General features: G+C 40.8%; 1 protein-coding gene across 1 annotated transcript in view; it reads left to right on the top strand.

Annotated features, from left to right (window-relative positions):
* Positions 1-22,164: 22,164 nt before the first annotated feature.
* DEPTOR (DEP domain containing MTOR interacting protein) overlaps positions 22,165-27,743 on the top strand; it is a gene marked incomplete at its 5' end in the record, with an annotated part of 47,354 nt that continues 41,775 nt past the window's right edge. The window contains 3 exons of the mRNA XM_010174017.1: positions 22,165-22,196; positions 23,420-23,598; positions 25,579-25,702. Of these exons, the coding sequence (XP_010172319.1) occupies positions 22,165-22,196; positions 23,420-23,598; positions 25,579-25,702 (335 nt within the window). The remainder of the gene's footprint in view (positions 22,197-23,419; positions 23,599-25,578; positions 25,703-27,743) is intronic.

Genomic DNA, 27,743 nt, shown 5'->3' with positions numbered 1-27,743 from the left:
ATTCAACAGAAATTTGTTTGCCTTTTTATCAGTCTTTTGTATGAGTTTCATTTTACAAAAGAGATTTTATATGGTAAACAGCTATACCTGAAGCTGCTATATACCTATACCTACTTGAAGCTGCAAGAGAAAAGTCAAAACCAGTTTTCACTGGTCTTTCAAAGGTCTCACTTCAGGAAGATCATCCCTTTAAGAAAACTTATTAATATATTGGAGTGCATAACTTTCAGAGTCATTAACTTCTGAAGGATGATAGCACCTACAGGTCCATTTTTTTTTTTTCCTTATTCTGTGTAGTAAATAGTCAACCTTTTTCATGGTGGGAGGGTTCAAAAGTTCATTTACATTCTAAAGTGCAAACAACCCAAGGCACGTAACAATAACAGTTTCTAGAGCAATGCAGTTAGGACAGCCTTAGCATTAATGTATTGCTACAATATAGAACTATATTAACCATATAGTTACATAATTTATTAAATACTATCACTGTGTTTCAAAGTATATTAACCCTTTAGTGATGTGCTACTACAACTGTGTAAACTTACACACTAAATGAAACATAAGGATTTAAGATATCATATTGTCTACAGGTCATGTCCTCTCAAGTCGTGTCCTGACTGATCTTCACATATTAAACAAGCGAATATGCCATCTTTAGAGACAGAATTCATTAAGATGAGATTTTGTCATCTGCCTAAGCCAATCCAATATTGCACTTACACCTAGAGGGATGATGTTTCTATCCCCTGCTTCTTGTTCTTGCAGCCTCCTTAGTTCTCCACCAATGGCTGCATTTCCCTTAGCCAAGAGCTACTGATGTGGCTCAAAACTAACCCTGAAAAAAATAGTTTTTAGTTCTCTCACTTGAGAAGGCACTTGTCTGCTGACTTCTTTGGGCAGGTAGGACACAAGAGATTATATCATCAGATCTCTGTGCAACAGAGTGCTCCAAAACTCTCTCTCCAAATAATTTAACTTTCATTGGTTTATTTTCCAAAATCAAGCAATCAAAAAATTTAGAATCATCTTCTCTGTGAGGTTCCACCAGAGTAATACACTGAAAGAAATATTTCAAAGGGAACACTGGTAAAGCTGCAAAATTAAGTGCTCTGAAATCAAAAAGTTTCCCACTAACTCTATGCTATCACACTTTCAGTTATGTATTTTAATTAATATAAATTATTTTAATTTTATAAAAAGCATTTCTTTCTCAAATATTTATGTTCATTTTTTTCTGGAATCTTTGATACCTGATCCACCTTCTCACGTGTTTCAGTCTTGTCTGTTTATACTAATTTTAATGACATCAAGTCCCATATGTATACATAAGCCTGCATGTATGTATAAATACATGTAGATGTAGATGTGTATGTATATGATTCCTGCACCTGGAATCTCAATTTCTTATGTCCTTCAGTAAAATTTGTGGCTATTCAACATTTCTAGAAATCATGACTTAAGGCTTCTGTTTGCTCATTTCTTTCCTTTAATCTCTGCCTTTTAATAACAGTCATTCCTGTCAGCACAACTCAGAGATCGAGTAGGTAACAACGCATGTGCAAGTAGCAATTGCTCTTTCGCTATGTACACAAGGCGGCGGATGTTGTACCAGTGGTTTGTGCTTGATATTTTATGTATTCCATTCCAGATGGAGTCAATCATTAACTTTTGTCTCAGGTTAGCAGAGAGCAGCAGTCAAGCAAAGAATCCTGGGTGCATATAGCATGTGCAAGAATATTTTTTATTTATTTTACGTTAGAGGAGCTGCCCATGAACAGGTGAAGGAAACTGTTTTGATGTTGATGCTCGTACAGGGAAGGCAGAATTAATGTGCCAAAAGCAATCTAGGTTTGCATTTACTACTCGATCCCTGCTCCTGCGGGGGCAGTGGCCATAGGCTGGCACTATGACAGAGAAGTCCTCCTATCACTTGTCATTATTATTTACTATTTGTGTAGCGATAGCGCCTAGGCATTTGAGCTATTTATCAAGTCCCAGCAGGGGTAGACACTGTATGCTCTGAAGAAAAATAAAGCCCTTGCAACACAAATCTTGGCTGCAGTTGGTAGCGGTTTCTTGCAGCAGTAGTGGGCTCTGGCTGGCGAGGGACGGTCTGTGTGAAGCCGCCAAACTTGGGGAGCTGAAGTAGGACTCCGTCAGGATTGAGATTCTGGTTTGAGAGGTCAGACACTGAGCCCAAGAGTGGCAAAGAGAGAAAAATACCTCCCAAGTGTGGAGATGCAGAGGTGAACCTGTGTGTGCTGGGATGGGTGGGGAGCTCTGGGTGCCGTGTTCAGGAAAGGATCTGCTCTTTTCTGCCTCCAGTGTCACATCTGTAGAGTGAGAGACCAGACTGAAACCAGGAGGGAGGTCAACCAGCTTTCACTGTTGGATAAATGGAAAAGGACTAGGAAGGAATCAGTGCATCTCATTTTAATTGAGGTATTATATCTGTAGACTCAAGTACTTTTTGAAGTGTAAAACTTAAAGAATTTCAGTGCTTTCTGTGATGTAAAACTTAAGAAAGTGAAGGATATTGTCACAGCAGCAAACATGAGCCTCTCCACGGTCCAGCTAAGCTCCTGACATAGACTTTTTCATCCCCAGGCACTGAGTGCTGGCTTGGGTGGTAGCTCTTGGCTTAGGGTCTGCTCTCAGAAGCAGACATTCCCTCTTGAGCCTCTGAACCCTTCTACCTTTCTTGCCACTTACTCTGCTTTTTATTTTTATAACTCTTGTATTGTGGTTGTGTTAACTCTTTGGCCTCTTTCTTCCTGGCAGAGCAGGCTTGTGCAAGTCCTTTTGCTGACTGAAAGATACTTTTTTTTCCTGTGTTCAAGGCCAGGGTTGAATACAGTCATCTCCTCAAAATAAATTTTTATGGGAAGAGTTTAAACTGATGAAGAACTGGCGAAGGGGTTGAAAGGCTGGGTAAGGAGCAAGAGCTAAGCAGGTTTGATTTGTATACCTGGTCCCTGAATTAAAACTGCATCAAGGTTCTAAAAGTTAATAAAGACAGAAATTGCAAAGCTTCAGGTCTGGGTAGAATCACTGGCATTTGTAGAGTGAAGGATGCACTTCACGTGTTAATCATGGTTGTTGTTTTTGTTTGTTTGTTTTTTTTTTCCTTAAGCAAGAGCAGGACATATAGACCATATATTTTAAACAACGTTAATGCACAAACCACTGGAATTAAATATAGCTTAAACGTATTTGAACAGATGCTCACAAGGATCCTTAATTACACTAATTTGACTAAGACTCTTGGTGTCATAATAGAATGGAGAGACAGATTTACAAAGGCAGTTTGCCTCCATTAGCTATCAGAAGGAACGGTGAGAAGGGATTTTTAATCAATTTCATAAATATCAACAACAGTTATGACTTTTAATTTTAAAATTTTTTTTAACTGTTTGGAGGTTTGACCTTTCCCTTGAATCTCACATTTTTCCTGTGGCCTTAACAAGGAATGATTGTATTGTGAATATGCTTTTGTTCCTTGCAGCAGAAAGAATAAAACTGATCTCTGAGTTAAAGAAAAATAAAATATTTAAACCTACACTGCCAGGAGAGTGCTATATAGCAAGAGTGTAAGTAAAATAATGTGCAATCTTGCTCCTTTAGTTTTCAAAGATTCTGAAGCACTGAGTTACATGGAAGCATGGAGAAAGGGAAAAGTTAACCCACAGACTGTGTCACAGGCTCACTCAGGCTCAAGAGTAACCTGTGAAGCCAAAGGAGCCTGCTCAGGCCATGATCATCATTAGCAGCTCTGCTTCTGTTACATCTGTTTGTTCCTCAGCTGGGCTCTTCGTCATGGTACAGCTATGCAGGGATCCAGGTATGCCTGGAGCTAGAGAAGTGGCGAGGGGCTCATAGTTTGGATGGCTGAAACTTTGAGCTAGTACTGCCACTGAAAGCAGTGGTCATCTCCTTCTTGTACCCACACCGACACAGGTGCTTCTGCCTCCTGGTTCCTGTGCTTCCTCTCCTTCAGACTGGCTTAAGCATCTCTGGACCATCACCTTATGGTGACCCGCACTGGGGAAATGAGCAGCAGGGCTTTTGGATGGCTGATATTTCAGTTGGGTCAGTTTTATAAACCGATTTACCGCATGACCACATAAAAGCTTTCTCTGGAGAAGTATGGGAGGAGAAATGGGTGCTGGCTTACCTCATGTCACTGAACTACAGTTTAAGGCTGTGGTTTTCTGATACAGCGGATCTAACTGCAGGCTGCTGCTGCCCCACTCTTATCACTTCCCTTGCACTTCGCACTGGTGTTTGTCTGAGATCAGAAATTCAGGGAACTAAAGCAACTGAAGCCAAACAAGAAAAAAATAACTTTTTAAACAGACTCAGCATGAGGTCAAACCAGTACCAGCACTGGGGTGAAGGACCTGGCAGAAACGCGTGGTCAAGGACAGAGAGAGGGAACAGTGGCAGCAGCCCCTGCTGGGTTTGCTTGACCACCCTCTCAGTGCTTAATTTGCCTAAACTCAGTGTGGGTCAAACATTTGTTGGATTCCCATTAAAAAAATTTCAGACTCCAGTAGAAGACAGACTACAAAAATCATGTTGAGTGTAAATGCCCAATGCACATGTTACCAGATAAGAACAGAAACTATGTTTGCAATTTGCCTAGATTATGTCCCTTTCAAGGTTTTTACTTTTACTTCTGCGCTCTTGTCAGGGTATTGTGCATGAATAGAGACAAATATTTACATTTCGTATGTTTTTAAATTTGTGCTATGTAATTTATACGACCAGGACATCAGAGTGCTGCCAGTGTGACAGCACTCTTTCAGAAGGCAACTCCCTACCTTAATTATCAGCCCTATAATTTTACAGTCTTTGTAGTTTGCTTCTTAGCAGTACCTCAGTCTAGTAAATGTATTCAGATCTCAAAGGCATATTTGCAAATAATTAAAAAATATGCCTGATTGGGCTTGCTAATTCAGAGCACATATAGAAGCTGGTTTTCACATAACAAGGCCATAATTCTCCATTTCCTTGCAATTGTGTAGGTGATTATATGGGCTACCAGGGTGGTGTCACAGGGGTTTGCAGGGAGATGAGAGGGTTTTGTTTCCTGTGGAGAATCAGGGGACTGTAGGTTGTGCTGTGGGTTTTACAGCAGCGTTGAGCCACTGCATCCAGCTGCTGTTGCAGAAAAGGGCAGCCTAGTTCCCCAGGACCAGGGCCTATGCTACTTGGGCTGGTTGGTGTGTCTGCCCCGTGTTGAGCAGTCTGGGGAGCTCAGCCAGGTTGTCATAGTGTCAAACTACCACCAATGACAGTGCAAGGGATAAGGTCAGGTGGCCTGGGGTCAGTGGGTGAGGGGCTCTACAGACCCCCTTTTCCTGGGGGACCCCACAGTGAGCTTGGCTTCTCATGGAGTCAAACCCTGATGTTGGAGTACAGCTGTGCCAGTCCAGCAGCCCCTTCTCCCCCCTTTCATCCATTCTTCAGCCCATCCCCTGTTTAGATGTCAAGTTTTTGGTAGAGATCATAGCGATGCTGGACAGGATTGGGGGACTACATCCAGTCAGCCTGTGGCTGTTGGGGTGAGGTGACTCCTGTGTATTAAGGCAGCAAGCACAAAGATGCTCGCTTGAAGATTTAAAACTGAATGGCAAAACTGAAACTAAATGGCCAGTCAGAGCAAAAGCCAACAGCACCTGAGAGATGGTGATAGCAAAGGTGGGAGCTTGAAAGTAGAGATAAGCATGATAATGGTGTGTTTGATGTGACAGAAGAAGAGAAGGCGTTGGAAGGAATCAGGGAGATGGGCAACATTATTGAGATTGAGAGCTGGGGAAATGGTGCTTACAAGAGCATTTTGGCTAGATCAGAGCCAGACAAGATGATGTTTGTCAAGGACAGTGCTTAGAAGAAGCCTTGAGGTGTAAGATAATAGGAAAGGAAAAATTGGAACAGAACTTGAATTTTCTAGGGGAGAGGTGTAGCTGTCCTGGAGGTGCACTGCACAAAACCTGCAGAGACCGAGGTCATTCTGCTGATTAGCAGCACTAACACTATATTTATCCTTTATGGATTTTATATAATATACCTGGTTTGGGAAGATTCTCCCACGCCCAGTAACACAGCTGCCTTCTAGCACAGTGGCCTTTGACTTGGAGTTGTGGAGGTTTATGTGGGTTTGTTTCATTGTTTCTCACTGTGTTGGGTTTATGTGTGTGGGGGGTGGCCGTTTTTTTTTTTTTGGTAGTGAGGTAACCACCTTGTGGGAGCAAAAGCTCCCCTGGCTCCAAGGCAGAGACCCCCCAGCCCAGGCTGGGCCAATGAGCACCAGAGAAATGCCTCTGCGAATCCATATTGGTGAGGGGAAGGACTGTCCTGAAAAGAAGTAGGTGGGGGTGAACCTGGAGGAGAGGCTGTTGACCTGAACAAAAGACAACCATCTGCCTAAGGGAGAGCTTTGTTGCCAGGAGGAGGAGGAGGAGGAGGGGGAGGGCAGAGAACCTCAGACACCCAGTTCAACTGCATAGAGTAGGAGAAGGCAAAGGAGCTCCCTGCAGCCCATGGTAGAGCAGATACCCACATGTAGACCGTGGAGGACTCCACACTGGAGCAGGAAAGCTGAGCCTGAGGGCAAGTGTGGCTGGAATTGAGACCCCAGAGATGCTCGATTCCAGAGCGGGGATGGACCCCAAGCGTGGGGGGTGAGTCTGCAGCCTGTGGATCTCCCCGTGCCAGAGTCAGGAGCTGAGCTCGAAGAGGTCCATGACTCCATGGGAAGCTTGCTCTGGAACATCTTGTTCCTGGACTTCCATGCCAGGAAGAGTGGCAGAGGTGAACTGACTGAACCCCCCTTCCCTGTCCCCTGTGCCACTGGGGTTGGAAGGCAGAGAAATCGGGAGCAAAGTGATTTGAACCTGGGAAGAAGGGAGAGGTGGGGGAAGATGTTGTAAGATGTGGTTGTTATGTCTCATTGCATTACTTAGACGAAATGGCAATGAGTTAAATTGATTTTTTTTCCCCAAGTTTGAGTCTGTTTTGCCCGTGACCATAACTGGTGAGTGAGCCATCCCTGTCCTTCATTGCTAATCCTGTGCCCCTTTGTTGTGACCCCCATCCCATCTCACCAGGTGCAGTGGGTGAGTGCAGGACCGGATGGTCCTACTGTGGGACAGACCACCATACTCACACTAAGGGCCATTGCCACAATGGGTTTATTGCTGTAATGTTTGTTAGTGTTCAGCTGAACTGTTTTACAATCTGCTGGCTCTGTGTTTGCCCCATTTTCCTGCATATTGGGCCAAATGAGTTTATTGGCAGGAGTTAAAAAGAAGTGTTTGTAAGTTGTATCTATTGCTCCTCATGTTGTTACTCGTGTCTTCAAAGCATTAGGACTGCTTACAGCAAGCCTGTGTATTCCTTTGGGTTTTCACAAGCCATTCCCAGCTCTGATTTAAGAGGCAAACCAAACACAAGGCATAATTACAATATAGTTCATAAACCCAATTATTTTTAATTTAGTTCCAATGAGTATTGCAAAATACTCACAGGAAGCTGAAGTTGTGAGTGCTTTTCTGAGGAATTAGAGTCCAGCAGTTATTCTCCTCGTTTTTGGGAAGAGAATCTGACAACACACAGCCAACACATCACTCAAAGTTAGGATTGGAGATAATGGAAATGACTTCTGAAAAGGTATTAGCTAAGCATAATTTATAGTGCTGATTGTCAGCAGTGGAGCAATTTCCTTTCATTTTTTGCAGAAAAGATCCCTCTCTTGATAATCACACATCCTTTTCTGCAGTAGTGTGTAATTGTATAGCTTAGAAATCAGGGTGATATAATAGAAAGCTGTTAATTGTTTCCTGATGCTCAGGATGTAATTAGCTTATACTTTCCTTTAGCTGAAATTAATTTATTTTTACTAAGATGTAGGAAGAGTAACTCCTAGATTAAACTGCTGTTTTGCTGCTTGGTCCGTGCAAACAGGGGGAGATTGTGATGTGAGGAAGCTCAAAGTAGCATTATTATATACAAATCCCAAAAGAGATTGTACAAATACCATTTTGGAAATTATTTGAGGCTAGAAGTTTATGCGAAGTAGTAGAAATAGATGAGGATACATTAATAAGTAGATCTCTGTGACGAGAAAAATGTCTCCATAATAGGAACCGCTGGTATCATACTGCTGCTTGTCTGGATGAGGCAATGAAAGTAGGTTCTTAAAAGCACACTGAGCAAAAGAAATAAAGGAAGGTTTGTTAAAAGGTAATTTTTAATAAGCATAGCTTATTTATTTAACCTTAATTTATGCAAAATTATGCAATAAAAGAGACAGCAAAAGTTGTCTTTGTACAAGAAGCAAGCCCCAAGGAGGGCCGGCTTTCAGGGTGGAGTTGGGTTGGACCACGTGATATACAAGGAGATGCTGAGGGCTGGGTCTGCTCAGCCTAGAGAAGAGAAGGCTCAGGGGGATGTTGCAGTTGTTATCCCGCAACGTCCCGTCCGGTCGAGGCGGCACAGAGACAAACACACACCCCGTCTCTGGGCCAATGAGCACTGACACCAATATGAGGATGCTGCAAATGGCGTTTAATGCTGTGCGACACAGTACTATATGGTGTGGGTTCACTACGTCACTTCCACCTGCTTACATCACAGGCTAAGTGCTATTGGCTACTAGGAGAGAGAGGGGGGTGTCTTACCTTTCCGTACAGCCCGATATCTTCCGGCCGCCAGACCCTATCTTACTTCAGGGGGATCTTACTGCTGGTTGCAGCTACTTAAACAAGAAGGTGTAGGGCAACAGGGAGAGAGTCTTTTCAAGGTGCACAGGGATAGGACAAGAGGCAGTAGGCAAAATTTGAAAAGGGGTTTCTAATTAGATATTTGGCAAGAATTATTCACTGTGAGGGTAAGTAAAAAATTGGAATAAGGGCCCAGAGAAGCTTGGAAATATTAAAATCTTGCCTGGACACAACCCTGAGCAACTTGTACTAACTGGACATGCTTTCAATATAGGTTAGACCAGGTGACCTCCAGAAGTCTCTTACAACTGGGATTACTCTATATTTCATGAAGGCATAGTATGATGTCTTCTTTAAGCAGTGGTGGCTGATATTATCAGCATTTTGTTACTGGCTGGTAACCAGAGATCATTATCCACTTGGTTGCATGGGTGGGAGGGCTTGTGAGAATACTTCCTAACCTACTTCAGTGCACAGTGAGCTGGGTTAGTTTGTACAACGGATGCAGTGATTGACAGTACCACTCCTTTCATGTTGTCCAGCTTTTCAAGTAAAATTAAGGTCGAGAAATGTATCCGTTTCCAAATGAATGCACACAAAGTTTTGAAATCTCTGTTTCAACTGAGATTTTTATGAAGATGTGAAGGTGAGAACCTGATTCCCTTGACTTCACTGTCTTAAGTCAGGCCGGGATTTTACCCCAGATCATGTGAGATTCATAAGATGCCAACATCTCAACTCTTCCTGCTACCAGGAGAGCTTTTCACGGTGTCTGTGAGGTTATCTCTAGATCCATTTATTAAGAACTTGGGGGACAGAAGCCAATACTTAGGACATACTAGTTTCATATCAGTCCTTGAAAAATGAAAATAGAGAAAAGATTTGGGGCAGTGTACAGAGTAATGCCTGCTGGAAGGCCAGTAGATCATATTAGTGACAGAAATCCTGCTGGCTGTGCCGTGCTGGCATTATGAGAGGAACAGGAATCTCAGGGCAAGCCACCTGCTCCTCCGTTCTCACTGTCTGCACAGTGATACAACAGACAGATAGAGTGCTCTCAGATCTGCTCACGCTGTGCACAAAGGGCCCAGTTTGGCAATTCATTTGTGTGCATAAATTCCTGGTTTTCCATAGTCCTACGGCTCCAGTTTTGCTTGTGGAAAGTGGATTTTCAGTCCAGCATAGGGGGAAGAAGGTGTTACATCTGTTAACACTTTCTTCCCTTGGAAGGGAATATCATCTGATTTGGAAGGTAATGAGATATATTCCCTTGCCCTTCCACAAAGGTGTGATTAAATCAGGCCTGTATTCAAACATTATCCCACCTTTTTCAAAATAATATTACTTTCAACATGCACAAAGCAATTAAATCTGTTGCTTTCTCTTTTGTCACTTTTTTTAAACACAATGCTGCAAGGCCGAGATCCTTTAAACATATTTCATAACAGAGGGAAATCTAATTATTTTAGATTTCTATAAAGTGGTAGGTTTTCCAAGTGCTATACTTTGGGCCTAGTGTAATGAATCAAACAGCAGTGGTCGAAAGATAATTGCTTGCATTCACTTTGTTTGGCTACAGAGAGGCTAGAGCTGCTCCAAATTAATGTATTAAGAACTTCATATGACTTTTTTTGGTTAAATCTGTAAATCAACACCAGCTGAAACAGTGTATCCTACATAATTTCACATGAAATATGTTTGTACTCTATGTTGATTTATTTTCTGATGAATACGGAACATCTGAGTTTATATGAGGCCAGTAACAACAGTACCCTTGGGAAACACATTACTGGGGCAAAGGAGGAATAAAAAAGGATTGCGTAAACTGTTTAGGAGAAGCACAATAAACACAGAGGGAAGAATTTATTTAAACCTATAGTGGCTAAGGAAAAGTTCCAGTGGACCAGAAATTGTGACATGGTGCTGGCAGGCTGAAGACTACACACAATGCATCTTTTCATGTAAAATATCAGTATTCCACCTCAGAAAGTGATAGACTTGTGGAAGAAGGCACAGAAAGGTGTCGACTACTTGATCAATGATTTAATTTCAAACATTATCCCACCTTTTTCAAAATAATAATAATAATATTTCTTTCAGTATGCACAAAGCAATTAAAGTTGTTGCTTTCTCTTTTGTCACTTTGCAGTTTCAGCAGTTCACATATGCACAGCCTACTTACATACAGACTGAAATCCTGTGTAGTTCAGCATTCAGAATACTCCTTGCAGTTACGTTCAAATTAAGACCTAATTATTACTGATTGTATTGTGCTTTGATAGCCAGGGCAAGTGATGGACTAAACCTTGGCATGCTCTTTAGCATGCCTCCATGTGTCTGGGTAACTACAAGTGCCTATGGTCCATCCATCTGACCAGCCATGGTCATTGACACCATCTGAGGAGCAACCATACGCAGGCTCCTACAGATCTTGCCTTTCTTCAGGACAGGTGATGTCAAGGCTCATCTTAACTAAATGAATTGGATTTAGTATTAACACACGGTGTTGGGCCATTTACACTGATGATAGGTGAATATCTGAGTCTGTGTAATATCTGAGTCTGATAGGTGAATATCTGAGTCAGTGCAGGCCCCGACCTCTCACTTCTTCTTGTCCTGTTGCCCGTCTAAAGCCTGTCCCCGACTGTCTGTGCAACATGTGTTTTGTATTCAAGCCTGACCCAGAGTTTGGAGCATGCTGTAAACATAGCCATATTGTTGTCATCTAAGTCTGCCAGCATTCAACTGCGGCTGATACCGTATGCAAAGCTGATGCCGTTCCTTGGTTAATAGGGGTCAGGGTGCATGTTCTGAGTTAGTAAAGCTGTATGAAGTCACAGTTTGAATTTATTGACAGAGCACATAAATACCTGTTCACTGAGCTTTCTGCATGCACAGAGAGAGAATTTTGCCTAGAATTGTTGTCTTATTTATTATTTTAAAGGAAAATTTGCATCTAATCTTAAGAGCAGAGGAAGAACGCTTCTGTAATATTTATCTTTTCAAAGCTCATCTACTTGTGAACATTTAACAAGGCCTAATCAAACAAGACAAGATCCTTTTTAACATCCTGACAGAAGGAACTATTCATAAAGAGTGGTTATACAGCAGCTGTGTATCTGTTCATATCATATATCAGATGAAGAAAACTGCTGAGCTCATCCAAAGAAACCATCTCTGGGCTAGATTTTTGCAAAAGTGAATTCCTTTAAATAGAATTAGTCTTTAACTAGGATTTTTATGAATACATTTTCCTTAATGATAAAGTTCTTCATTAGCCTGCCAAAATTTAAGCAGTGAGTAACTTCATGTCATTGAGTAATCCCCTTAAATTCATATACCATAATTCTTCACGTTACATGTTTGTATGACCTAGATAGAGAAAAAGATTTAAAGCAGATAGGATGCTTCTTTATCATTAGAACATTTGTGTCAGAGAGCAATCCTTTCTGTGTTTGAAAAATGAATACAGTAGTGTTATGTTGTGGAATTATTGAGTAAAATCATTGTTACCATTTGGCATAGTTGCTTTTGGAACTCATTCAGTGTAGTTTGGGGCAATCAATAGCTTTGTGGGACATGTTGATTCTTTTCTTTTTCATTTGGCATTCACAGTGAGACCTTATTGGATGTTACAGGTTTCTCTTTAAGAAAATCATATAAATGAGCACAGTGTTAATTAGAATTATACTGGTTTATTGCATTCAGCTGGCTTTGAAGGTCATACTGGCTTTTTACACTCATTACACATATTGTGCACTCAAAGCAATGGTTTTTTTCAGCATACATGACAATTTAAGGGAACTGAAAAGGGCCGTAACATGAGTCTATTCGGCTTCTATCCTATTTTGATTTATTTACCTTAATAATTACATACTCTATATAATTTCTTTTTTTTTTTTTTTTTAAATCATATGCCACTATGTAAAATTAGGCAAATTCCAGGCTTAAAAAGACCAGGGTGACTATGATTCTATAGCCAGGTTCTTTGTGGTAGCTTCACAAGATCTCAGATGAAGGGCTGGAGGTTCCTGCAAACCTGGTGATTTGGGTCTCAGCAGAATGACTGGGTGTTGCACGTGAAGGCAGGAAAGCCAACTGAGTACAGACATGTAGAGACTTCATGCAAGGGTAAAATGCAGAGTTGGGCCATGGAGCTGGAGGAGGGATCCTCTGCCATTGCAGCTCCTCCTGGCTTCTACGCTTTGATTTAGCAAGAATGCAGACCAGACCCTTGGCCTTTGTGGGTGCTGCTGGCCCACTGATGGGATTCCTCACAGTAGATCCCCAGCCGTTTTTTGGCACAGTTGTGTGTCAGGAAGGTTGTAGGATTTCTCTCAGGCGTTGAAGGAAAACATGCCACTAGTTTGGTGTTGACTATACGATAATAGGCCAGTTAAGTATCTGTCCCTTCAGTCAGCCGTGTATGGACTCTTCTATGCTTGTGCAGTAAAAATGAAAAAGGAGTAATACCCTCTTGCAAAAGCAAGGAAGCATGTGCACAAATATGGACGTCTCTTGTCATACTTGGAGCTCCTGTGCTTTGGCAAGCACATAAAGAATGTTTGCATACCCACTTTTACTAAAAGCCTTAATATAAACAGCAAATGTCTTAATATAGGCAGTACTTGAACTTTTCTTTTTTGCAGCTGACATGAAACAGGACTGTAGAAAGGCTGTGAGTCCTGGTATAGTGCAATCAAGGCCAGCTTCTGATGTAGTGTTCCCACAGTTGTTCATAGATATCAGTGTAAATCATGTAATTACAAAACATAGGACTGGAAGGTCTTCTGCAGAATATTATTACACATAATCCTTTGGTATATTTATTACAGTTCTCTAAAAGTTATATAAGTTCTCACCTCAAGTAACAATTAGAAAATTTTGCTCCAAAACTTGGTCTAATTTTTACCTTAGGATCCTTCAGCATCACTTAAATAGCTTTTCTTGCACTCTGCTTTTAACTCACCTGAAAGATTATAGACAACAGTTCTGTTCCTCTCACTTTTTGTTTAGATAAGGCTGGACTCCCAAGCCAGTATGTTTTTCTCTCTGCTCATGAGCCTGGCTCATCATTCTCAAACCAGTGTAGCACTGCTTCATTGCATTTCTTTGAGCTTGTAATTCTTGAATAAGGGTGGCATGAACAATGCACAATATTTAGATGATGTCCTGTAGCATTTTATGCAATTACATGAACAACTGGATTTCCTGTAGTTTCTAGAAACATCTCAGGTAGTACACCCTAAGATTGCCTTTGATTTTGGTATGGTCTCAGCCTGTTGGTAGCTTGTGGTTAGCAAAAGTTTAGCTACTGCATATTCAGTGATTTCTTACTCTGTGTTGCTTTCAGCCTCCAAGTTCTCAGTTTTCAGCAGAGCATTTTGTTGTTAGTGCGCAGCCTTGCATTTTATAGTCTTACCTGTTCCCCCATTTCTATTTTCGTACTGTGAAGGTCATCCACTAACATTTAATCACCTCTAGGTGAGCCAGTCAAATGGATCATTACTTTCAGTGCTTAAAAATTTACATCAGTTCCAGTTTTATTTTATAGTTTAATGGTCAGCCACTGGATTTCAATAAACTTCTGGAAGACAGTAGAAAGAACACCCTTGAATCCCTTGAGTTCCCTTGAATCATGTCTTCTGTCAGTGTTAGCATCCTGCGTGTTGCGGTATTGCCAGCTGTAGGAGGTAAAAAAAAAAGTATGAATCAGTGCCAAAATATGGTAAGATTATTTTTTTATTTAAAGAAATTCTATACAGAGTGTTTTTTCTAGTAAGTATTTTTCAGTTACTGCTCTCACAGCTTCCTTCAAAATAAAAATAAAGCTCAGTAATGTGGTTATACTGAATGTGAAAAAAAGGAAGCTATTTGTTTAGAATGGGAAGAGATAAACAAAGTGTGATGGTTTTCATACAGCATACTGTATATTGAAAGAGTATTGCATCTATACTAATTCTAAGAAGAATCTATGTATTTCTTGTGAGTAAAAAGTCTTGAATCATAGCCTCAATATAAAATTGGGTTTGTTGACAATAGTACGTAGCACTAAATATTTTATTACTCATTTTATTACCTGTCAGGTACTGCTGTTTGTGCTTAATGACCCTCATGATTACACAGCACAGTAACTGGTTAAGGGTTTTGTGTAGAGATGGGAAACAATTGCTAAAAGCAATTGAGATATTACTGCAGTATGGTGTATTATTAATGATGAGGCAGAAATTTTTTTCTTGCTTTCAGCAGGTTTGCCCAGGACCACTGAAAGGAGTGCAAAGGGTTGGTTCCCCTCTGAGGAGCATAAAATATTAGGGAGAAGATCTCCTGTGGGTCTGCGACACTCAGACTGAGAGCAGCCATGCCTAGAAAAACCTTGAGATCAGGGATTACCCAAAGCCATAAAACGTCTTGGCAAAACTATTTGTCACTCATTGACAGGGTGGGAGAAATATCACAACTGAACTTGAGATAAGGCACTTGGCTAATTTCAGTTCTCCCATGGATTTCTTGGGTTACCTCTGGCAGATAACAACACCTTTTACTGTTTGCAGTGCAAACCTGTTCAATACTGTGGTGCTTTCTGGGTGTTACGGATCTGCTCTTCCCCAGGTACACTGGGAGATGGGTGTGTGGAAAGACCTCCTCGTTTCTCAGGAGGTCTGAAACCTGCTGCATGCAGTGCAAGAGCATAGCAAGGTCATACTCAGCTTTTCCATGTGCATAAGTGTAACAGAGATCTCAGCATTGGTGCATAGAAGACCTCAGCCTGTAGCTTTTTTTGTCTCCCCTACCCCCTTGGCATGCAACTTACGTGCAAGAGTGTGGTTGTCACACAGTAGGACTTTCTGGCACCTACAACTTCTTGTGTCCTCACCCCTCTTCTTGACAAAGTCCTGCAGTCCAGCACCCTATTCTCCAGTTCCTGATCCGTCTCTCCAGGTTCCTGAACAACAGTGCTAGCAGGAATAGCTGTAGCAGTAGGGCTTGGGCTGTTTGACCCATATTTGCCCCATTTAGCATTTCAAAGGAACATTCACCTCTCCCAGCCATGTTACTGAGATAACAGGTCTACTTTCCCTGACATAGATTTAATTGATTTTCACTGTCCCCCCTTGATACCTACACTGCTCCTTCCTCAGTTTTCTATCCATAAAATACTTCCTTTATTGAGAGTAATTTTCAGCATAAATCCATGAGAGTTGGTGGGCTTTTGGCTGCTGTGTTAATCCAATCAAGGGATGGCTATAACAACAGCTATCCTAAGATTTCTGGTCTGCACTTCGAAATTTCCGTGGTTCCCTTCTCAGTTTTGGTGGATGTCTTTAGATTTGAGAAGACAGCGCCCTTCTTCCCCCCACCCTGAAAATTAGTCCCCACAGTACTTACTGATTTAGCAAGCCTAAGAATATCCTGGCAATGGAGACACAGAAAAATATTGTGAATAAATGTAGTTGATGGATGTAAGCAAAGTTGATGGATGGTATATTCTGCAGTGAAAAGTACATCTGTTCTTTTGGGGATCCACATAGTAGTATCACATAGACCTTGACTTACGCGTTCGTCCCATGCATGCTTCCCAGCTCATCTGCACATGAGTGAGAAGCACAATTATATTTGACTTCCTTACAGAGGAGGAGAACTGTGAGTTCCTGAGTTCTGACAGCTTCACCCAGAAAGCAAGCAGCCGGAGCAAGTCAGGCAGACTTCCACTTTCGTTATGACTCGGGGCAGGTGAAATAGTAACTTGCTTGAATTTTGTGTTTTCATCTCTGTAAAGCCTGGTTTTATGCCTTCCAGTGAGACAGCTCTCAAGGTTCAAGTGGGTAGGCAGTTGGAAGTGATATTTGTGTTTGTACAGATTTTGATTAAAAGTGAAATGAAAGGGAAATGGCTTGGCAGGCAGGGAGATAAGCCACTTCACAGCTTCCTGTGGACATGAGGAGAAAGTGTCGTTAGACCTGTAACCATAAAGATACCGAGTTTTAAAAGAGGTGAACAAATATTGTTCTGATTTGGTGATACTGTTAGGCTACCCTCACGTGTGGGTGTATCACAGCCCAAATAGAAGAATGGAGGGGAGTCAGTAGACCACTGAGCATGTTCCTTTCCCTTACAGGGTCAAACTCGAGAAGAAATGCCAACGTAAACATTCCAAAACTTGATATAAAAGTTATCTAAAAATCCTATCTACATTCACTGCTTTACCAGATCCACAATGTTATGCTGTGTTGTTTTAAATGAAGACCAGATACAGGCTCAGATTATACACCTTTGAGGTTTAAAAACCCAAACATTGGTTTTGCAAGCAGTCTCTAGTTTTATGACAGATCGATACAAACACACAGATCTAATTTCCTCTGCAGTCTCGAGTAACTGAAGAGGGAGGCTGTGGGTTTGAATTTCTGGCCTGAGTTTGTGGGCTGAAAGAGTTTCTCCAGGAGATGCCATTTTGATTTCATCCTAGACCCTGAGCCGTGCCTGGGTCTGTTCCCCAGAGCTTGCTTTGACCCTCGCTGGTGTTAGTGAGGTGTCATGAGCACTGGGGATGTCCCTGTGTATGCTCAGTTGCAGGCTCAGTAACCTTATTACTTTCTGAATTTAAAAAAAAAAAAAAGGATTTCATAAAAGAGGCAGCCCCAATGTTTTATTTAAAGCCAAAGGAGCACTGGTGGACTGTCACTTCTTTGGAAGCTTTAGGCTTTCCTCTGCAGTGCGCCAGGAGATGGTTTTTCTGAAATCTCTCTGGCTCTGTGTTCTGGCATCTCCTCACATTGACTACATGGCTGTGGGCAAAAAAGCAGAGATACACAATTATGAGAACGGATATCAGGAGCTGCTTTGAAGACACCCTCTCTAACCCTGTTTCAAATGTGTTTCATAATTCCTTCTCTGCCAGAGCTACCAATACAGAAATATCTTCATCCTATTTCCAGCATGACCCTATGTTTTAAAGGGTATTTTAGCTTCTGTAAATATCAAGTAACAGAACTAAGTGATTGCAGAGCTGAAGCATAAATAGAAAGAGGAACAGACAGCAGCAAACCGCTGACACTTCAGCTGAGAATTGGCAAGTCCAGCTGGAAATGCTTGTCCCAGCAATACACACCGCATTTGCAGAGTATCTTCGCAATTGCCTCTGTGGACAAAGTTTATATTCTCATTGACTTTTTTTTTTTTTTTTTTTGCTGCCAGTGCAAATGCAAAAGTTTAGTGTAAAGGACATTTCATGTAGTTCTGTATTTTCCTGAGTGTGTATATATACACAAACATGGCCATATATTCACTCATTTTGTAATGAATTGGGTCTGCAGCTGACCTGTGATTTTTAACTTTCAGTGGGAATTATGCTTTGAAGTCACTGAGACACTTTGGAAGATGCCATCTTTTAGGAAGATGCTTGTCTGCCGTGCTGTATACAGGTCATAATGCTTATGTTCAGAAAACAAACTTTGTGATCTCTGAGAGGATACAAAACTCTTCTGTTTCCAACAGAACGGGGCAATTCTGCCTGCAAGTGGAGCACCTGTGATGTCCCTGGAGAAGAGATGTGGAAAACCAGTACTCTTTAGCCACCATTAATTGTACTCATCTTTGGCAAGATATCTTTTTCTGTCCACATATTTTTGTCACAAAGGACACTGTGTCTTGCTTTACTTGGAAATAAGTAAATCCTCCTCTGTTAGAAGTTCCAAATATATGAAAGTTGTGAATGAATTTGAAGATGACAGAAACCACTTTTCAAGGGATCTAACATGGCTTTGTTCAGAGTTTACCTTAAGGTGATAAAACTGCAGTAGTTCAGTGCACACGTTGACAAGCAGTGCTCGGGCTGGGCTGTGCAGCCACAGTCCCTGAAGCCAAGGGTATGTGCTAAAGCGAGGTGTAGCGCAGCAGTAACTCCTGAGCATGCTGTAACTCATCAGCGGTGGTTGAGCACTCTGGGGTAGGATGCACTTTGCGCCATGACCAATTACAACATCAGTGTATATTGTTCAGTAATTAGTAAATTCTGCATTTTAAATGGTCTCTTCACTGATGTTTTGTTCTTCCATTAAAAAAAGTCATTCTATAATGATGTATTCTGTGATATATATGTGTATATATATAATATATATAATAATCTACAATATGTACAGATAGATCATATATAATACAAATTAGATATATATTTTGTATATGTATGATATATTTTTGCAAATAGGTATGCACATATATGCACATATATCATATCTATATGTATGCATATGTATGTGTGTGTGTATGATTGCTTCAGGGAGGTATCTCACTGGTTAAAAGAGGTGAATGAGTGGAGCACAATATGAAAGTCTTCATAACATGTTGTCTGTCGAGTGTCAGGAACCAAACTTTCCTGTACGTTTTTACTGAGCCTTGCTAGGATAAACATAGGGGCTATACAGAATATACTAAGGAATCGTAGATGAATTATTCAGAAAATTACCAAGAAGAGCAGGAGGCTTTTTGTCTTTTCATGCGCAGAAATCAGGACTGGATGGTGTTCTGCAAGATATAAGTTAGCCAAGCACAAACTACGAGGCTAAATGGAGGGAAATATGTGGGTGAGATATTTGGACCATGGTCCAGTTAGTGACATAATTACTGTCTCCAGCGAGCGGGCTGGCCTTTTCTGTGGTTTAAAAAGAAAGCTAGACTCCTTCTCAGGCACTGCCTTTGCAAAATCCTTACCCACTGGTTCAGAAGAAGATGCAAGAAACTTCAAAACATGTACTTTCCCTGGTGGAAAACCAAATGCAAGTTTCATGTAGCTGCAAGAGTGGTTTCTTCCCAAGTTAGTGTCTGATTCTTCACTCTTTAAGCAAAGATTTTGATTTTTCCATTATCATGACTTTTCTGACAGTTGGCAAAGAAAAAGCCTAATGGCCTCTCAGCAAATGACATTGTTTCTGATTACTCTGAACACATTAACTGCAAAGCAGGAGCAGTGTGTTCCAGGTTAGCCCGTTCCATGCTACTCAGGAATAAGGCACTTCTGTTTGGAATAAGAGTCCCTACATGTTGTTAATTAGGAGCAACTCCTGTTTAGACAGGCCCCCAGGAAAACTGTTCTGGCATGCATGCATGCAAATATAGACTGTGTGTATTTGTTGTAAGCATGAATAAGAGTCATGGGTATCAATTTGGCAGTATTAAAGGGTTGCATATGCCTGCTACACTTCACAGGCAATTGCTCAAACACTTTAATCCTCACGTTGTCTTCTGCAGGTAGGAGAAACTGTGGCCCTAAGTGCAAAATCCAGCAGGTAATCTTGAATAATATATGGAATTACATATGGATGATGTCCTAGTGTACACAAGATTGTTTTCTGGAGTTAAGCCATTAAGTTGTAGAAAGAGGGACAACTTTTTAAAGGCTTGTTGAATCAAGGTGTCCCCTCATCACCCCTTGTTTGCCCTCTCTCTTCTCCCCCTTTTCCCCTCAAACTGGCCAGGGTTTGTCAGTGAGCTAATTCTCCTGAGGAGCTCTTGAGAAGAACTTCTAGCAAGAGAATTATGACTGGTGTCAAGTTATGTCTTCTCCAGTCATCATGCAGACTAGCTGACAAAAAGTGATTAACGTCACTTAAATGGAAAACATCAAGATCTTTTGGTGAGAAGCCTGTTTCCCAATGCCAAGAGATAAAGAATTTGTCACTTCGCTTGAGCCTTGGTTCCAGTGTATAATTGCTTTCACCACTACATTTTTTTCCTTTTTTACCCCATTTGGTTTGGCTTCTAATAAATATGGCTGAACACAGGCACATTTTTACAATTCTTGCGTAAATTTTTGATTTGCATATCGCAATACATGCTCAATAACTTTACCTGAAGCTTTTATATTTGTAGTTTATGATAGGAACAATTTCAATTTATTGAGCTATTTTTCCTCCATAAACATTGATTTTTGGCAGGTTTGCAGGGGTGAAGGAACCCTGACAGGGAGAACAGCATACACCACCAGGGAGAAAATCTGAATTCCCTTTCTCGTCTTTATTTCAAATAAGCTAGCCTTGACCTAATTCAGTATGGCTACAGTTGCTCTAGACTGCAGAAGAAGTTCCCACTTCCCTTTGGAAATTGTGCATAAATTTGTTTTTTCATGTTTCTTGAGGCTTGTGTAGTCACACTTTGTTTGACTTGATGATTTCATAACCTCTTAGCAAATTTAGATCCACTTCAGCAAGTAGGTGGAGATAACAAAGATAATGAGATTTCTATGAGTTTTATGAATATAGGTAAAAAGGTACATAGTGAGACCCTGTAAGTGCTCTGAGTGAGGAAGAAGGTTGTAGTGGGAAATCGTGACTTTTGATATGACAGAGAACTTGAAATATTTCTAAGCTCACTAACTGCAGGAAAGCCTTCAGTCAGAATTTAAGACATGAGTACTCAGTTCTGGGGCTCTTGGCTACTGGGTTGTTTGTAGAAAACCAGACCACTCCTGGCACACTCCTACACAGTGTTTGGATGAAGAATTTCCCTCTTGTATCATATGAACTCCATCCATTTAGACTTACACCAATGACTGAAAGCTGGGTTGAGCCATCTGCATATGTATTATACTCTCTTTCTTTTTTTTTTTTTGTTCTTGAAAATTATTGTGCAGCATGAGACTGCGTGAACATTAACAGAACCTGGAATATATTTTAAATGTAAAGCTCAGTCAGACATACCGATAATTGCATGTTCTATAATTAAAACTGTGTAGGCTTTTCTTTCTAAGTATGGCAACAGCTGTTAGAGCACATCTGGAAAATATGCTTTAAGCAAAGGTATTTTAGCTCAGAGAATTTCACAATGCATGGGATATTTACTAGCACTTCTGTCCAGAGTACTAATCTGATTTATCAGTATTTTTAATATAAAAGTATTCCTTTTTTTTTTTACATATTTATGTTTGCAAAACTGGTTTCGAATTCATATCACAGATTGGCCATTCCAGTGTAGCTGAAGGCTAAATACTGCAAAACAAAACCATTGCTTTGCTACTGTTTTTAGGTAGAAGCCTATGTAAGCCGTGTCTAATGTCCTAATAGAATCATAGAGTGGTTTGGGTTAGAAGGGACCTTAAAGATCATCTAGTTTCAAACCCCCTGCCATGAGCAGGGACACCTTCCACTAGACCAGGTTGCTCAAAGCCTCATCCAACCTGGCCTTGAACACTTCCAGGGAGGGGGCATCCACAGCTTCTCCGGGCAACCTGTTCCAGTGTCTGACCACCCTCACAGGAAAGAATTTCATCCTAATATCTAATCTAAACCTACCCTCTTCCAGTTTAAAGCCATTTCCCCTTGTTCTGTCATTACCTGCCCTTGTAAAAAGTCCCTCCCCAGCTTTCTTGTAGCCCCTTCAAGTACTGGAAGGCCGCTATAAGATCTCCCTGGAGCCTTCTCTTTTCCAGGCTGAACATCCCCAACTCGCTCAGCCTGTCCTCATAGGAGAGGTGCTCCAGCCCTCGGATCATCCTGGTGGCCCTTCTCTGGACTCTTTCTAGCAGGTCTAATAATATTTTCTCCACTGACTTCAGACAAATATTTTCCCCTTTTTTGTTTCTGAAGATAAATAATTGTTTCATACTGGAATCACACTGAGAGGAAAATTGGTCTTATGACTGGACTCCTGCTCTGTGCTTCTTGAGGCTCATGTTAATGCTTTTTTGCACTATCTCCCTCTCTAGAAAACAGAGATAGTTGTACCCCCTACAATTACAGCATTACTCAGAACTTCTTTGAAGTCAGTGAGAGTGTTTATAATGTAGGATCCTGACCACTTTGAAATTATTGACAATATTTGTGTTTGTGGTAGGAGCCCAGGCACTGTGGTTTCTGTGCTTTCTTCAGAACTGTTGTACAGACATGGCACTACAAAACCAGAATTATTAAAATGGAAACAAGAAAGTGGAAAACTTTAAAAAACTTTAAAAACCTCTATCCATTAATTTATTGATAATGTTACTCATTTTGTTTATTTGGGGAAAAAATGTCTAAAAATAAAGATGCAGAACCTTTAGTAACAAGGTAATACTCTCATCAGGATTTTGCATTCTGACCCAAGCATATCAAACCCAGCCAACCAACTTGCTTTCAAGATGATGAGGGAGATTTTGCAGGTAGATAGCGTTTACCAACAGTTCCCCGAGTGAGAAATCAGTTTCCCTTTATTTAGAGTAGGAGGCAACTTTTTAATGCTAGATAACATTGTGTTGGAACAGCTTTTTTCCTGAATTTTAAATCATAAATACTATGCTTGTTGTGCAGCTGGAGGCAAAATGCAGTTACCCAATGAAGGAAGAAACTACAGTTAAAAAAACTGAATGAGATTAAAAAAAAAATCTACAGCAGTGATACAGCAAAATAAGAGAGTAACATGGAATGTATTAGTGGTAATGTGGGAAAATTAATTCCAAATTATTGACAGTTTAATTGACCTACAGGAAGTATTTTAATGGGCTTAGTATGCTGCACTGTTCTTCAGTTTCTAATCTTTTCCACTGGCCAGAAAACCAGTTTTTCCAAGCATGGGGTTTACAGTTGGACGTGCGACCGAATCTTTCTCTTCCATCCAGCACCTGCAAAGTCCATCCTGTGAGCAGGGCTCGGGTACCTCTTTGCCCCACTCTTACTGGTTACAGAGGCTCTTTGCAAATTATATTCACAAGGTGATTTGACCCCCAGGCTCCGACTGCATGAAGAAAAGGTCATTAAAGATCGGCGGCACCACCTCAAGACATACCCAAACTGCTTCGTTGCCAAAGAGCTGATCGACTGGCTGATTGACCATAAAGAGGCCTCAGACCGAGAGACGGCAATTAAACTGGTGCAGAAATTACTGGATCACAGCATTATCCACCATGGTAAGTGCAATATCAGATGCTAAAAAGTTCTAAGCTAAATTTTATTGACTGCTGTGAAACAGAGAACTCCCGCTTCTGCTTTTCAACCAGGTATAGGACAGGTAGGAGCCTTTCTCTGCCAGAAAGGGAGCATCTCCCTTGAACTGTGCTGCTTGGCAAGGTCCTCTGTGTCCCGAGCAACATGGAGAGGCTGAAGAGGTGCAGAGTGATGTTCCCAATGACAGAATAGACCGTCCTGCTGCTTCCCTGCCTCCAGAGCAGCCCCAGATGGATCCTGTCCCCTCTATCCCTGCTGCCTTCACCTCCCTGCTCCCCAGAGCACAATTTTCCAGCTGAAAAACCCATCTGAAAAATCAGCCGTCAAAAAAAGGTCATTTTTCTCATGTGGATTAGTTCTCCAGCCCTGTTCCTCACACCAGCTGCACAAACATTAGTGCTGGTACAGCTGCAAGAAAGTTAGTGGTCCGACTGTGCCCTGATTAATTTTCTCCTACACTTGTTGTCTGTTTGAGATCTGTTCCTTTCAGCTTCTTGAATAACAATTTACACTGATGAAAAGGAGACTTCCAGTTCAGTGGTAGCATTTAGTTGACTTTTGATGCACAAAAAGGCTGGGAAGCACACAAACAAAGATCCAAGCCCTTGATTTCAAACATATAGTATGACCCATTTCAAAAAGGCAAAATGTACCATTTGTTTCTTTTTTAAGAGAAAACTGAGTGACTGGGAACAGATGAATGTTGACGTTATGCAGGAGTCACTGTATGTGCAGCAATACTGCTGCTATCTGCAGTACATTAACACCACCTTAATTAAAGTAAGAAATGCACATATTGAATGAGTGCCACTTCTACAGCTTCTGCTTGGCTATTAAATTAAAATTCTGGGTTGTTATGGAAACCGGGACTCATGGTAGATAGTTGAAGAATAAAGTAATTATAGGGTAGTCAAATCTGACTGCTTAATCCTCTGTTGAGAAAATGTCAGTGAAAAGTTGCGTGGATGCCTGAGTGACTTAATTTAATTGAGCAATAGATGTTTTATTGCTGAATGCTTGTTTAAAGCTTTAACAACCTTCAGGTGTTTTCTATCTCAGGATCCAATTGCACACTGTAACTTCCATGCAGATTTTATATATATGTGTGAATGTATTACACATACAGCAGGTGTTTCTTGAAAATGTTCATGGATTGCACTCAAATTTAGTAAAATAGTTTACAAAGTGAGCTGGGGAAAATTCAGAGAGGTACAGTCACGTTCTGCCGGATGCTCAGAGCATCCTTTCAAACTCCTGTGTCAAGTGAAAGGGGTGCCAGTTCCTGCTCCCGTGGTGCAGATGAGCCCGTGCATGTGGCTGAAAACTCTGTGAGGAGCAGCTCAGTTGAGATATCTTTCCCATTCATGTATGCCCTTGCTGGAGCTCTCTTCTGCATTTGCAAGAGCCCATCATCAGCTACTGTCTTATAAACCCTTCTTGGTATTTGTCCTACCATTTGTACCTACCATTTGCTAGCTGGCACGGCGGGGTGATCGAGACAATTTAAAGAGGGCACAAGGCTTTGATTTTAACTGTTTCTGCAGGAAATCCCAGGTCTCCTGCAGCATTGTTCAGCTGATACAAGTAACTTTAAGAATTTTGCCAATCCTTAAACGGTTGAGTGTTCTGCACTGGTGGCCTTTTAAACGAACAAGCTAACAGCCTGTTTTCTTCAGAAGGTTTTCTGGGTGTATAGCAGATGGATGCTTTTTTTGCTCTTCATGTTTGCAGTAATACTCACAAAACTGATGGACATCTATCCCCCTCACCTAGAAATTTGTATACCTACCTGAAAGTTTTCTCCAGCTTTTTATTAGTTATTAGAATTTTTAGAAGTTGTACGCTCAGAAATGCAGGGGGTTAGATTCCATACGTGCTTGCTTTGAAGTTCAGCAGCGATACCTGCTAAATGAAGACTTTTTAAAAATTATTTTACATTTCAGTCTGTGATGAGCATAAGGAATTCAAGGATGTCAAGCTATTCTACCGCTTCCGAAAAGACGATGGGACGTTTCCACTGGACAATGAGGTGAAGGTGTTCATGAGAGGACAAAGGCTGTATGAAAAGTATGTTGTATTCAGTATCCATAATGTGTTGATAATAGCACCACGGGAGGCAAATGATACTTGTTAATCTGTTTTTGAATAGTCAGAAGCTTTCAAATCATGCAGGAATAGGTCTGGGTAATCCTGTGACTTTAGTTGGTAACCCTGCTCCCTCTTTCCCATTTCTCTTCTGCTTTTCTACCATGTTCACTTGTAGCATTTTGCTTAAAATGAAATAGCATTTTCTGATGTTCTGGGTTATAAATGCACCCTATATGAGAACCTAATGTAAATTTAAGCCCTTGCACTCTTTTCTGTAAAAGTAATTACTAAAGGATGATTTGTAATGTAAAACTGAAATCACAAGACCTAAAATATTAGTACATCAAAATGCATTGAACAAGTGGCTACATATCTCTTGAGACTACAGCTTTACCAGGAGGTATGATTTTAAATAATAGGTGAAATTCATTGTCAATGTTCCAGTCTGTAAAACGTCTACATCAGAAAGGTTATATTAAAAGTAATTTAAAAAAAAAAACCCATCCAAGAGCATCTAATTAAGATTTGAAACAGGTGATTATACTGAGATACTGAATATCCCACTGGATTACTTCCATCAAATAACTAGGCAACTTAACCTTATTTCCCAATCTATAATTAATGACATTTTCATTCAGGACATAGAGCTTGTGACATGATGCTTTCAAGCACAGAGAGTAAAATCATGTTAGCATATGCTACAAACTAATGCAAAAGTAGTGATGTCTTATTTACCAAAAAGCTTGAAGTATTGCTCTAGATTGAATGCCACCCATTCTCCTGCTTAGTTAGAGCAGAAGCACGCAGCAGCAGGGAGAGGTGCTGTGTTTTCTGGCTGGAGAAATTTTGTTTCCCTCTTAGAATAAAGCACTGTGAAAATCCCAAGTTTAAAAGCTGATGATACATACTGTTTTCAAGGTTAGAAGGCTCTGAAGGTCAGTTTGATGAAAGAGCAATTGAACTGAAATATAAGGCAATAATTGTAAATGCCACTCCTTTCATTTCACCCATCATATAAAAGTCCCCGAGAGTCAGTGACTGTGGCTATTTAAAGTGAAAAAAAAAAAAAAAATTCTGTAAACCACAAGAAGATACACTGCTGGAAATAATCCTTCATTGGATGCACTGGGACAGGTGAATTAAATCACTTACCTCCAAAATCTTCTGTGCCTTTCTAAGCACAGCATTTGCTCCTTTAGGCTCAGTGCCTGCAGGCCTGGCCCATACAATGAGAAGCCAATCAATTGTCTACAGTGGCAAACCTTTTTTCCTATTTGTTTTCTATTTTTCTATTTCTATTCTTCCATTAGAAAAATATTTTTTTGTTGGTGAGGCTGTTAACAGTCCTCTGCATGAGAGGAGCCATAGTGGGAAGAACTCTGTTCTACCAGTGTCTGCTTCCATCCCCGTTTCTCTGCATGGAGAACTATCCCCAAACCAATGTCTAGTGTCCAGTTTGCCCAACACTACACTAGCAGAAAAATATTTGTAACAGTATAGATTGTTCCTATCTTGGAAAAGGAGTTAATGCCAAAAGCAGCACCTGTACTAAATATAACTGCATCCTCATGAGGTGGTTGCTCCTAGGCAACATATCTAAAGGGTTCAGAAACTTTTTAAACCAGCCCTGCGTGCTAAATATACTATAGATTAAAAATACGTGGCATTTCAAAACCAGTCTGTGACAGTCAAAGCTAGTAAAAATTCTCCATGGAGCGTTGCAAATATTTTATATTAGTGGGACATAAGAACAGATACCTGGGCTATCTGGCCTTCACTTTGTTTATTGCAGCAAACACCATGCTACAGCAGAGCACTCGGATGTCGTTAGGTCCCTTGTCCATGCACGCTTGTTAGTAAGTCCTTCGCCATTTCATTGGATGCATTTTAAACTCAAAGTCTAATACTGAAAGTCAGACTACTACAGAAAGAGCTCTGCAATGAAATGCCTGTATGTGTCATATATCTTTTATATGCTGATAGTGTTGAGAAAGCAAATATTAATGCAGTGCAATTAAAA

The sequence above is a fragment of the Antrostomus carolinensis genome, unplaced genomic scaffold (assembly GCF_000700745.2).
Source record: "Antrostomus carolinensis isolate BGI_N321 unplaced genomic scaffold, ASM70074v2 scaffold16208, whole genome shotgun sequence".
Classification (NCBI taxonomy): domain Eukaryota; kingdom Metazoa; phylum Chordata; class Aves; order Caprimulgiformes; family Caprimulgidae; genus Antrostomus; species Antrostomus carolinensis.
This window is presented reverse-complemented; position numbering and strand designations above follow the sequence as displayed.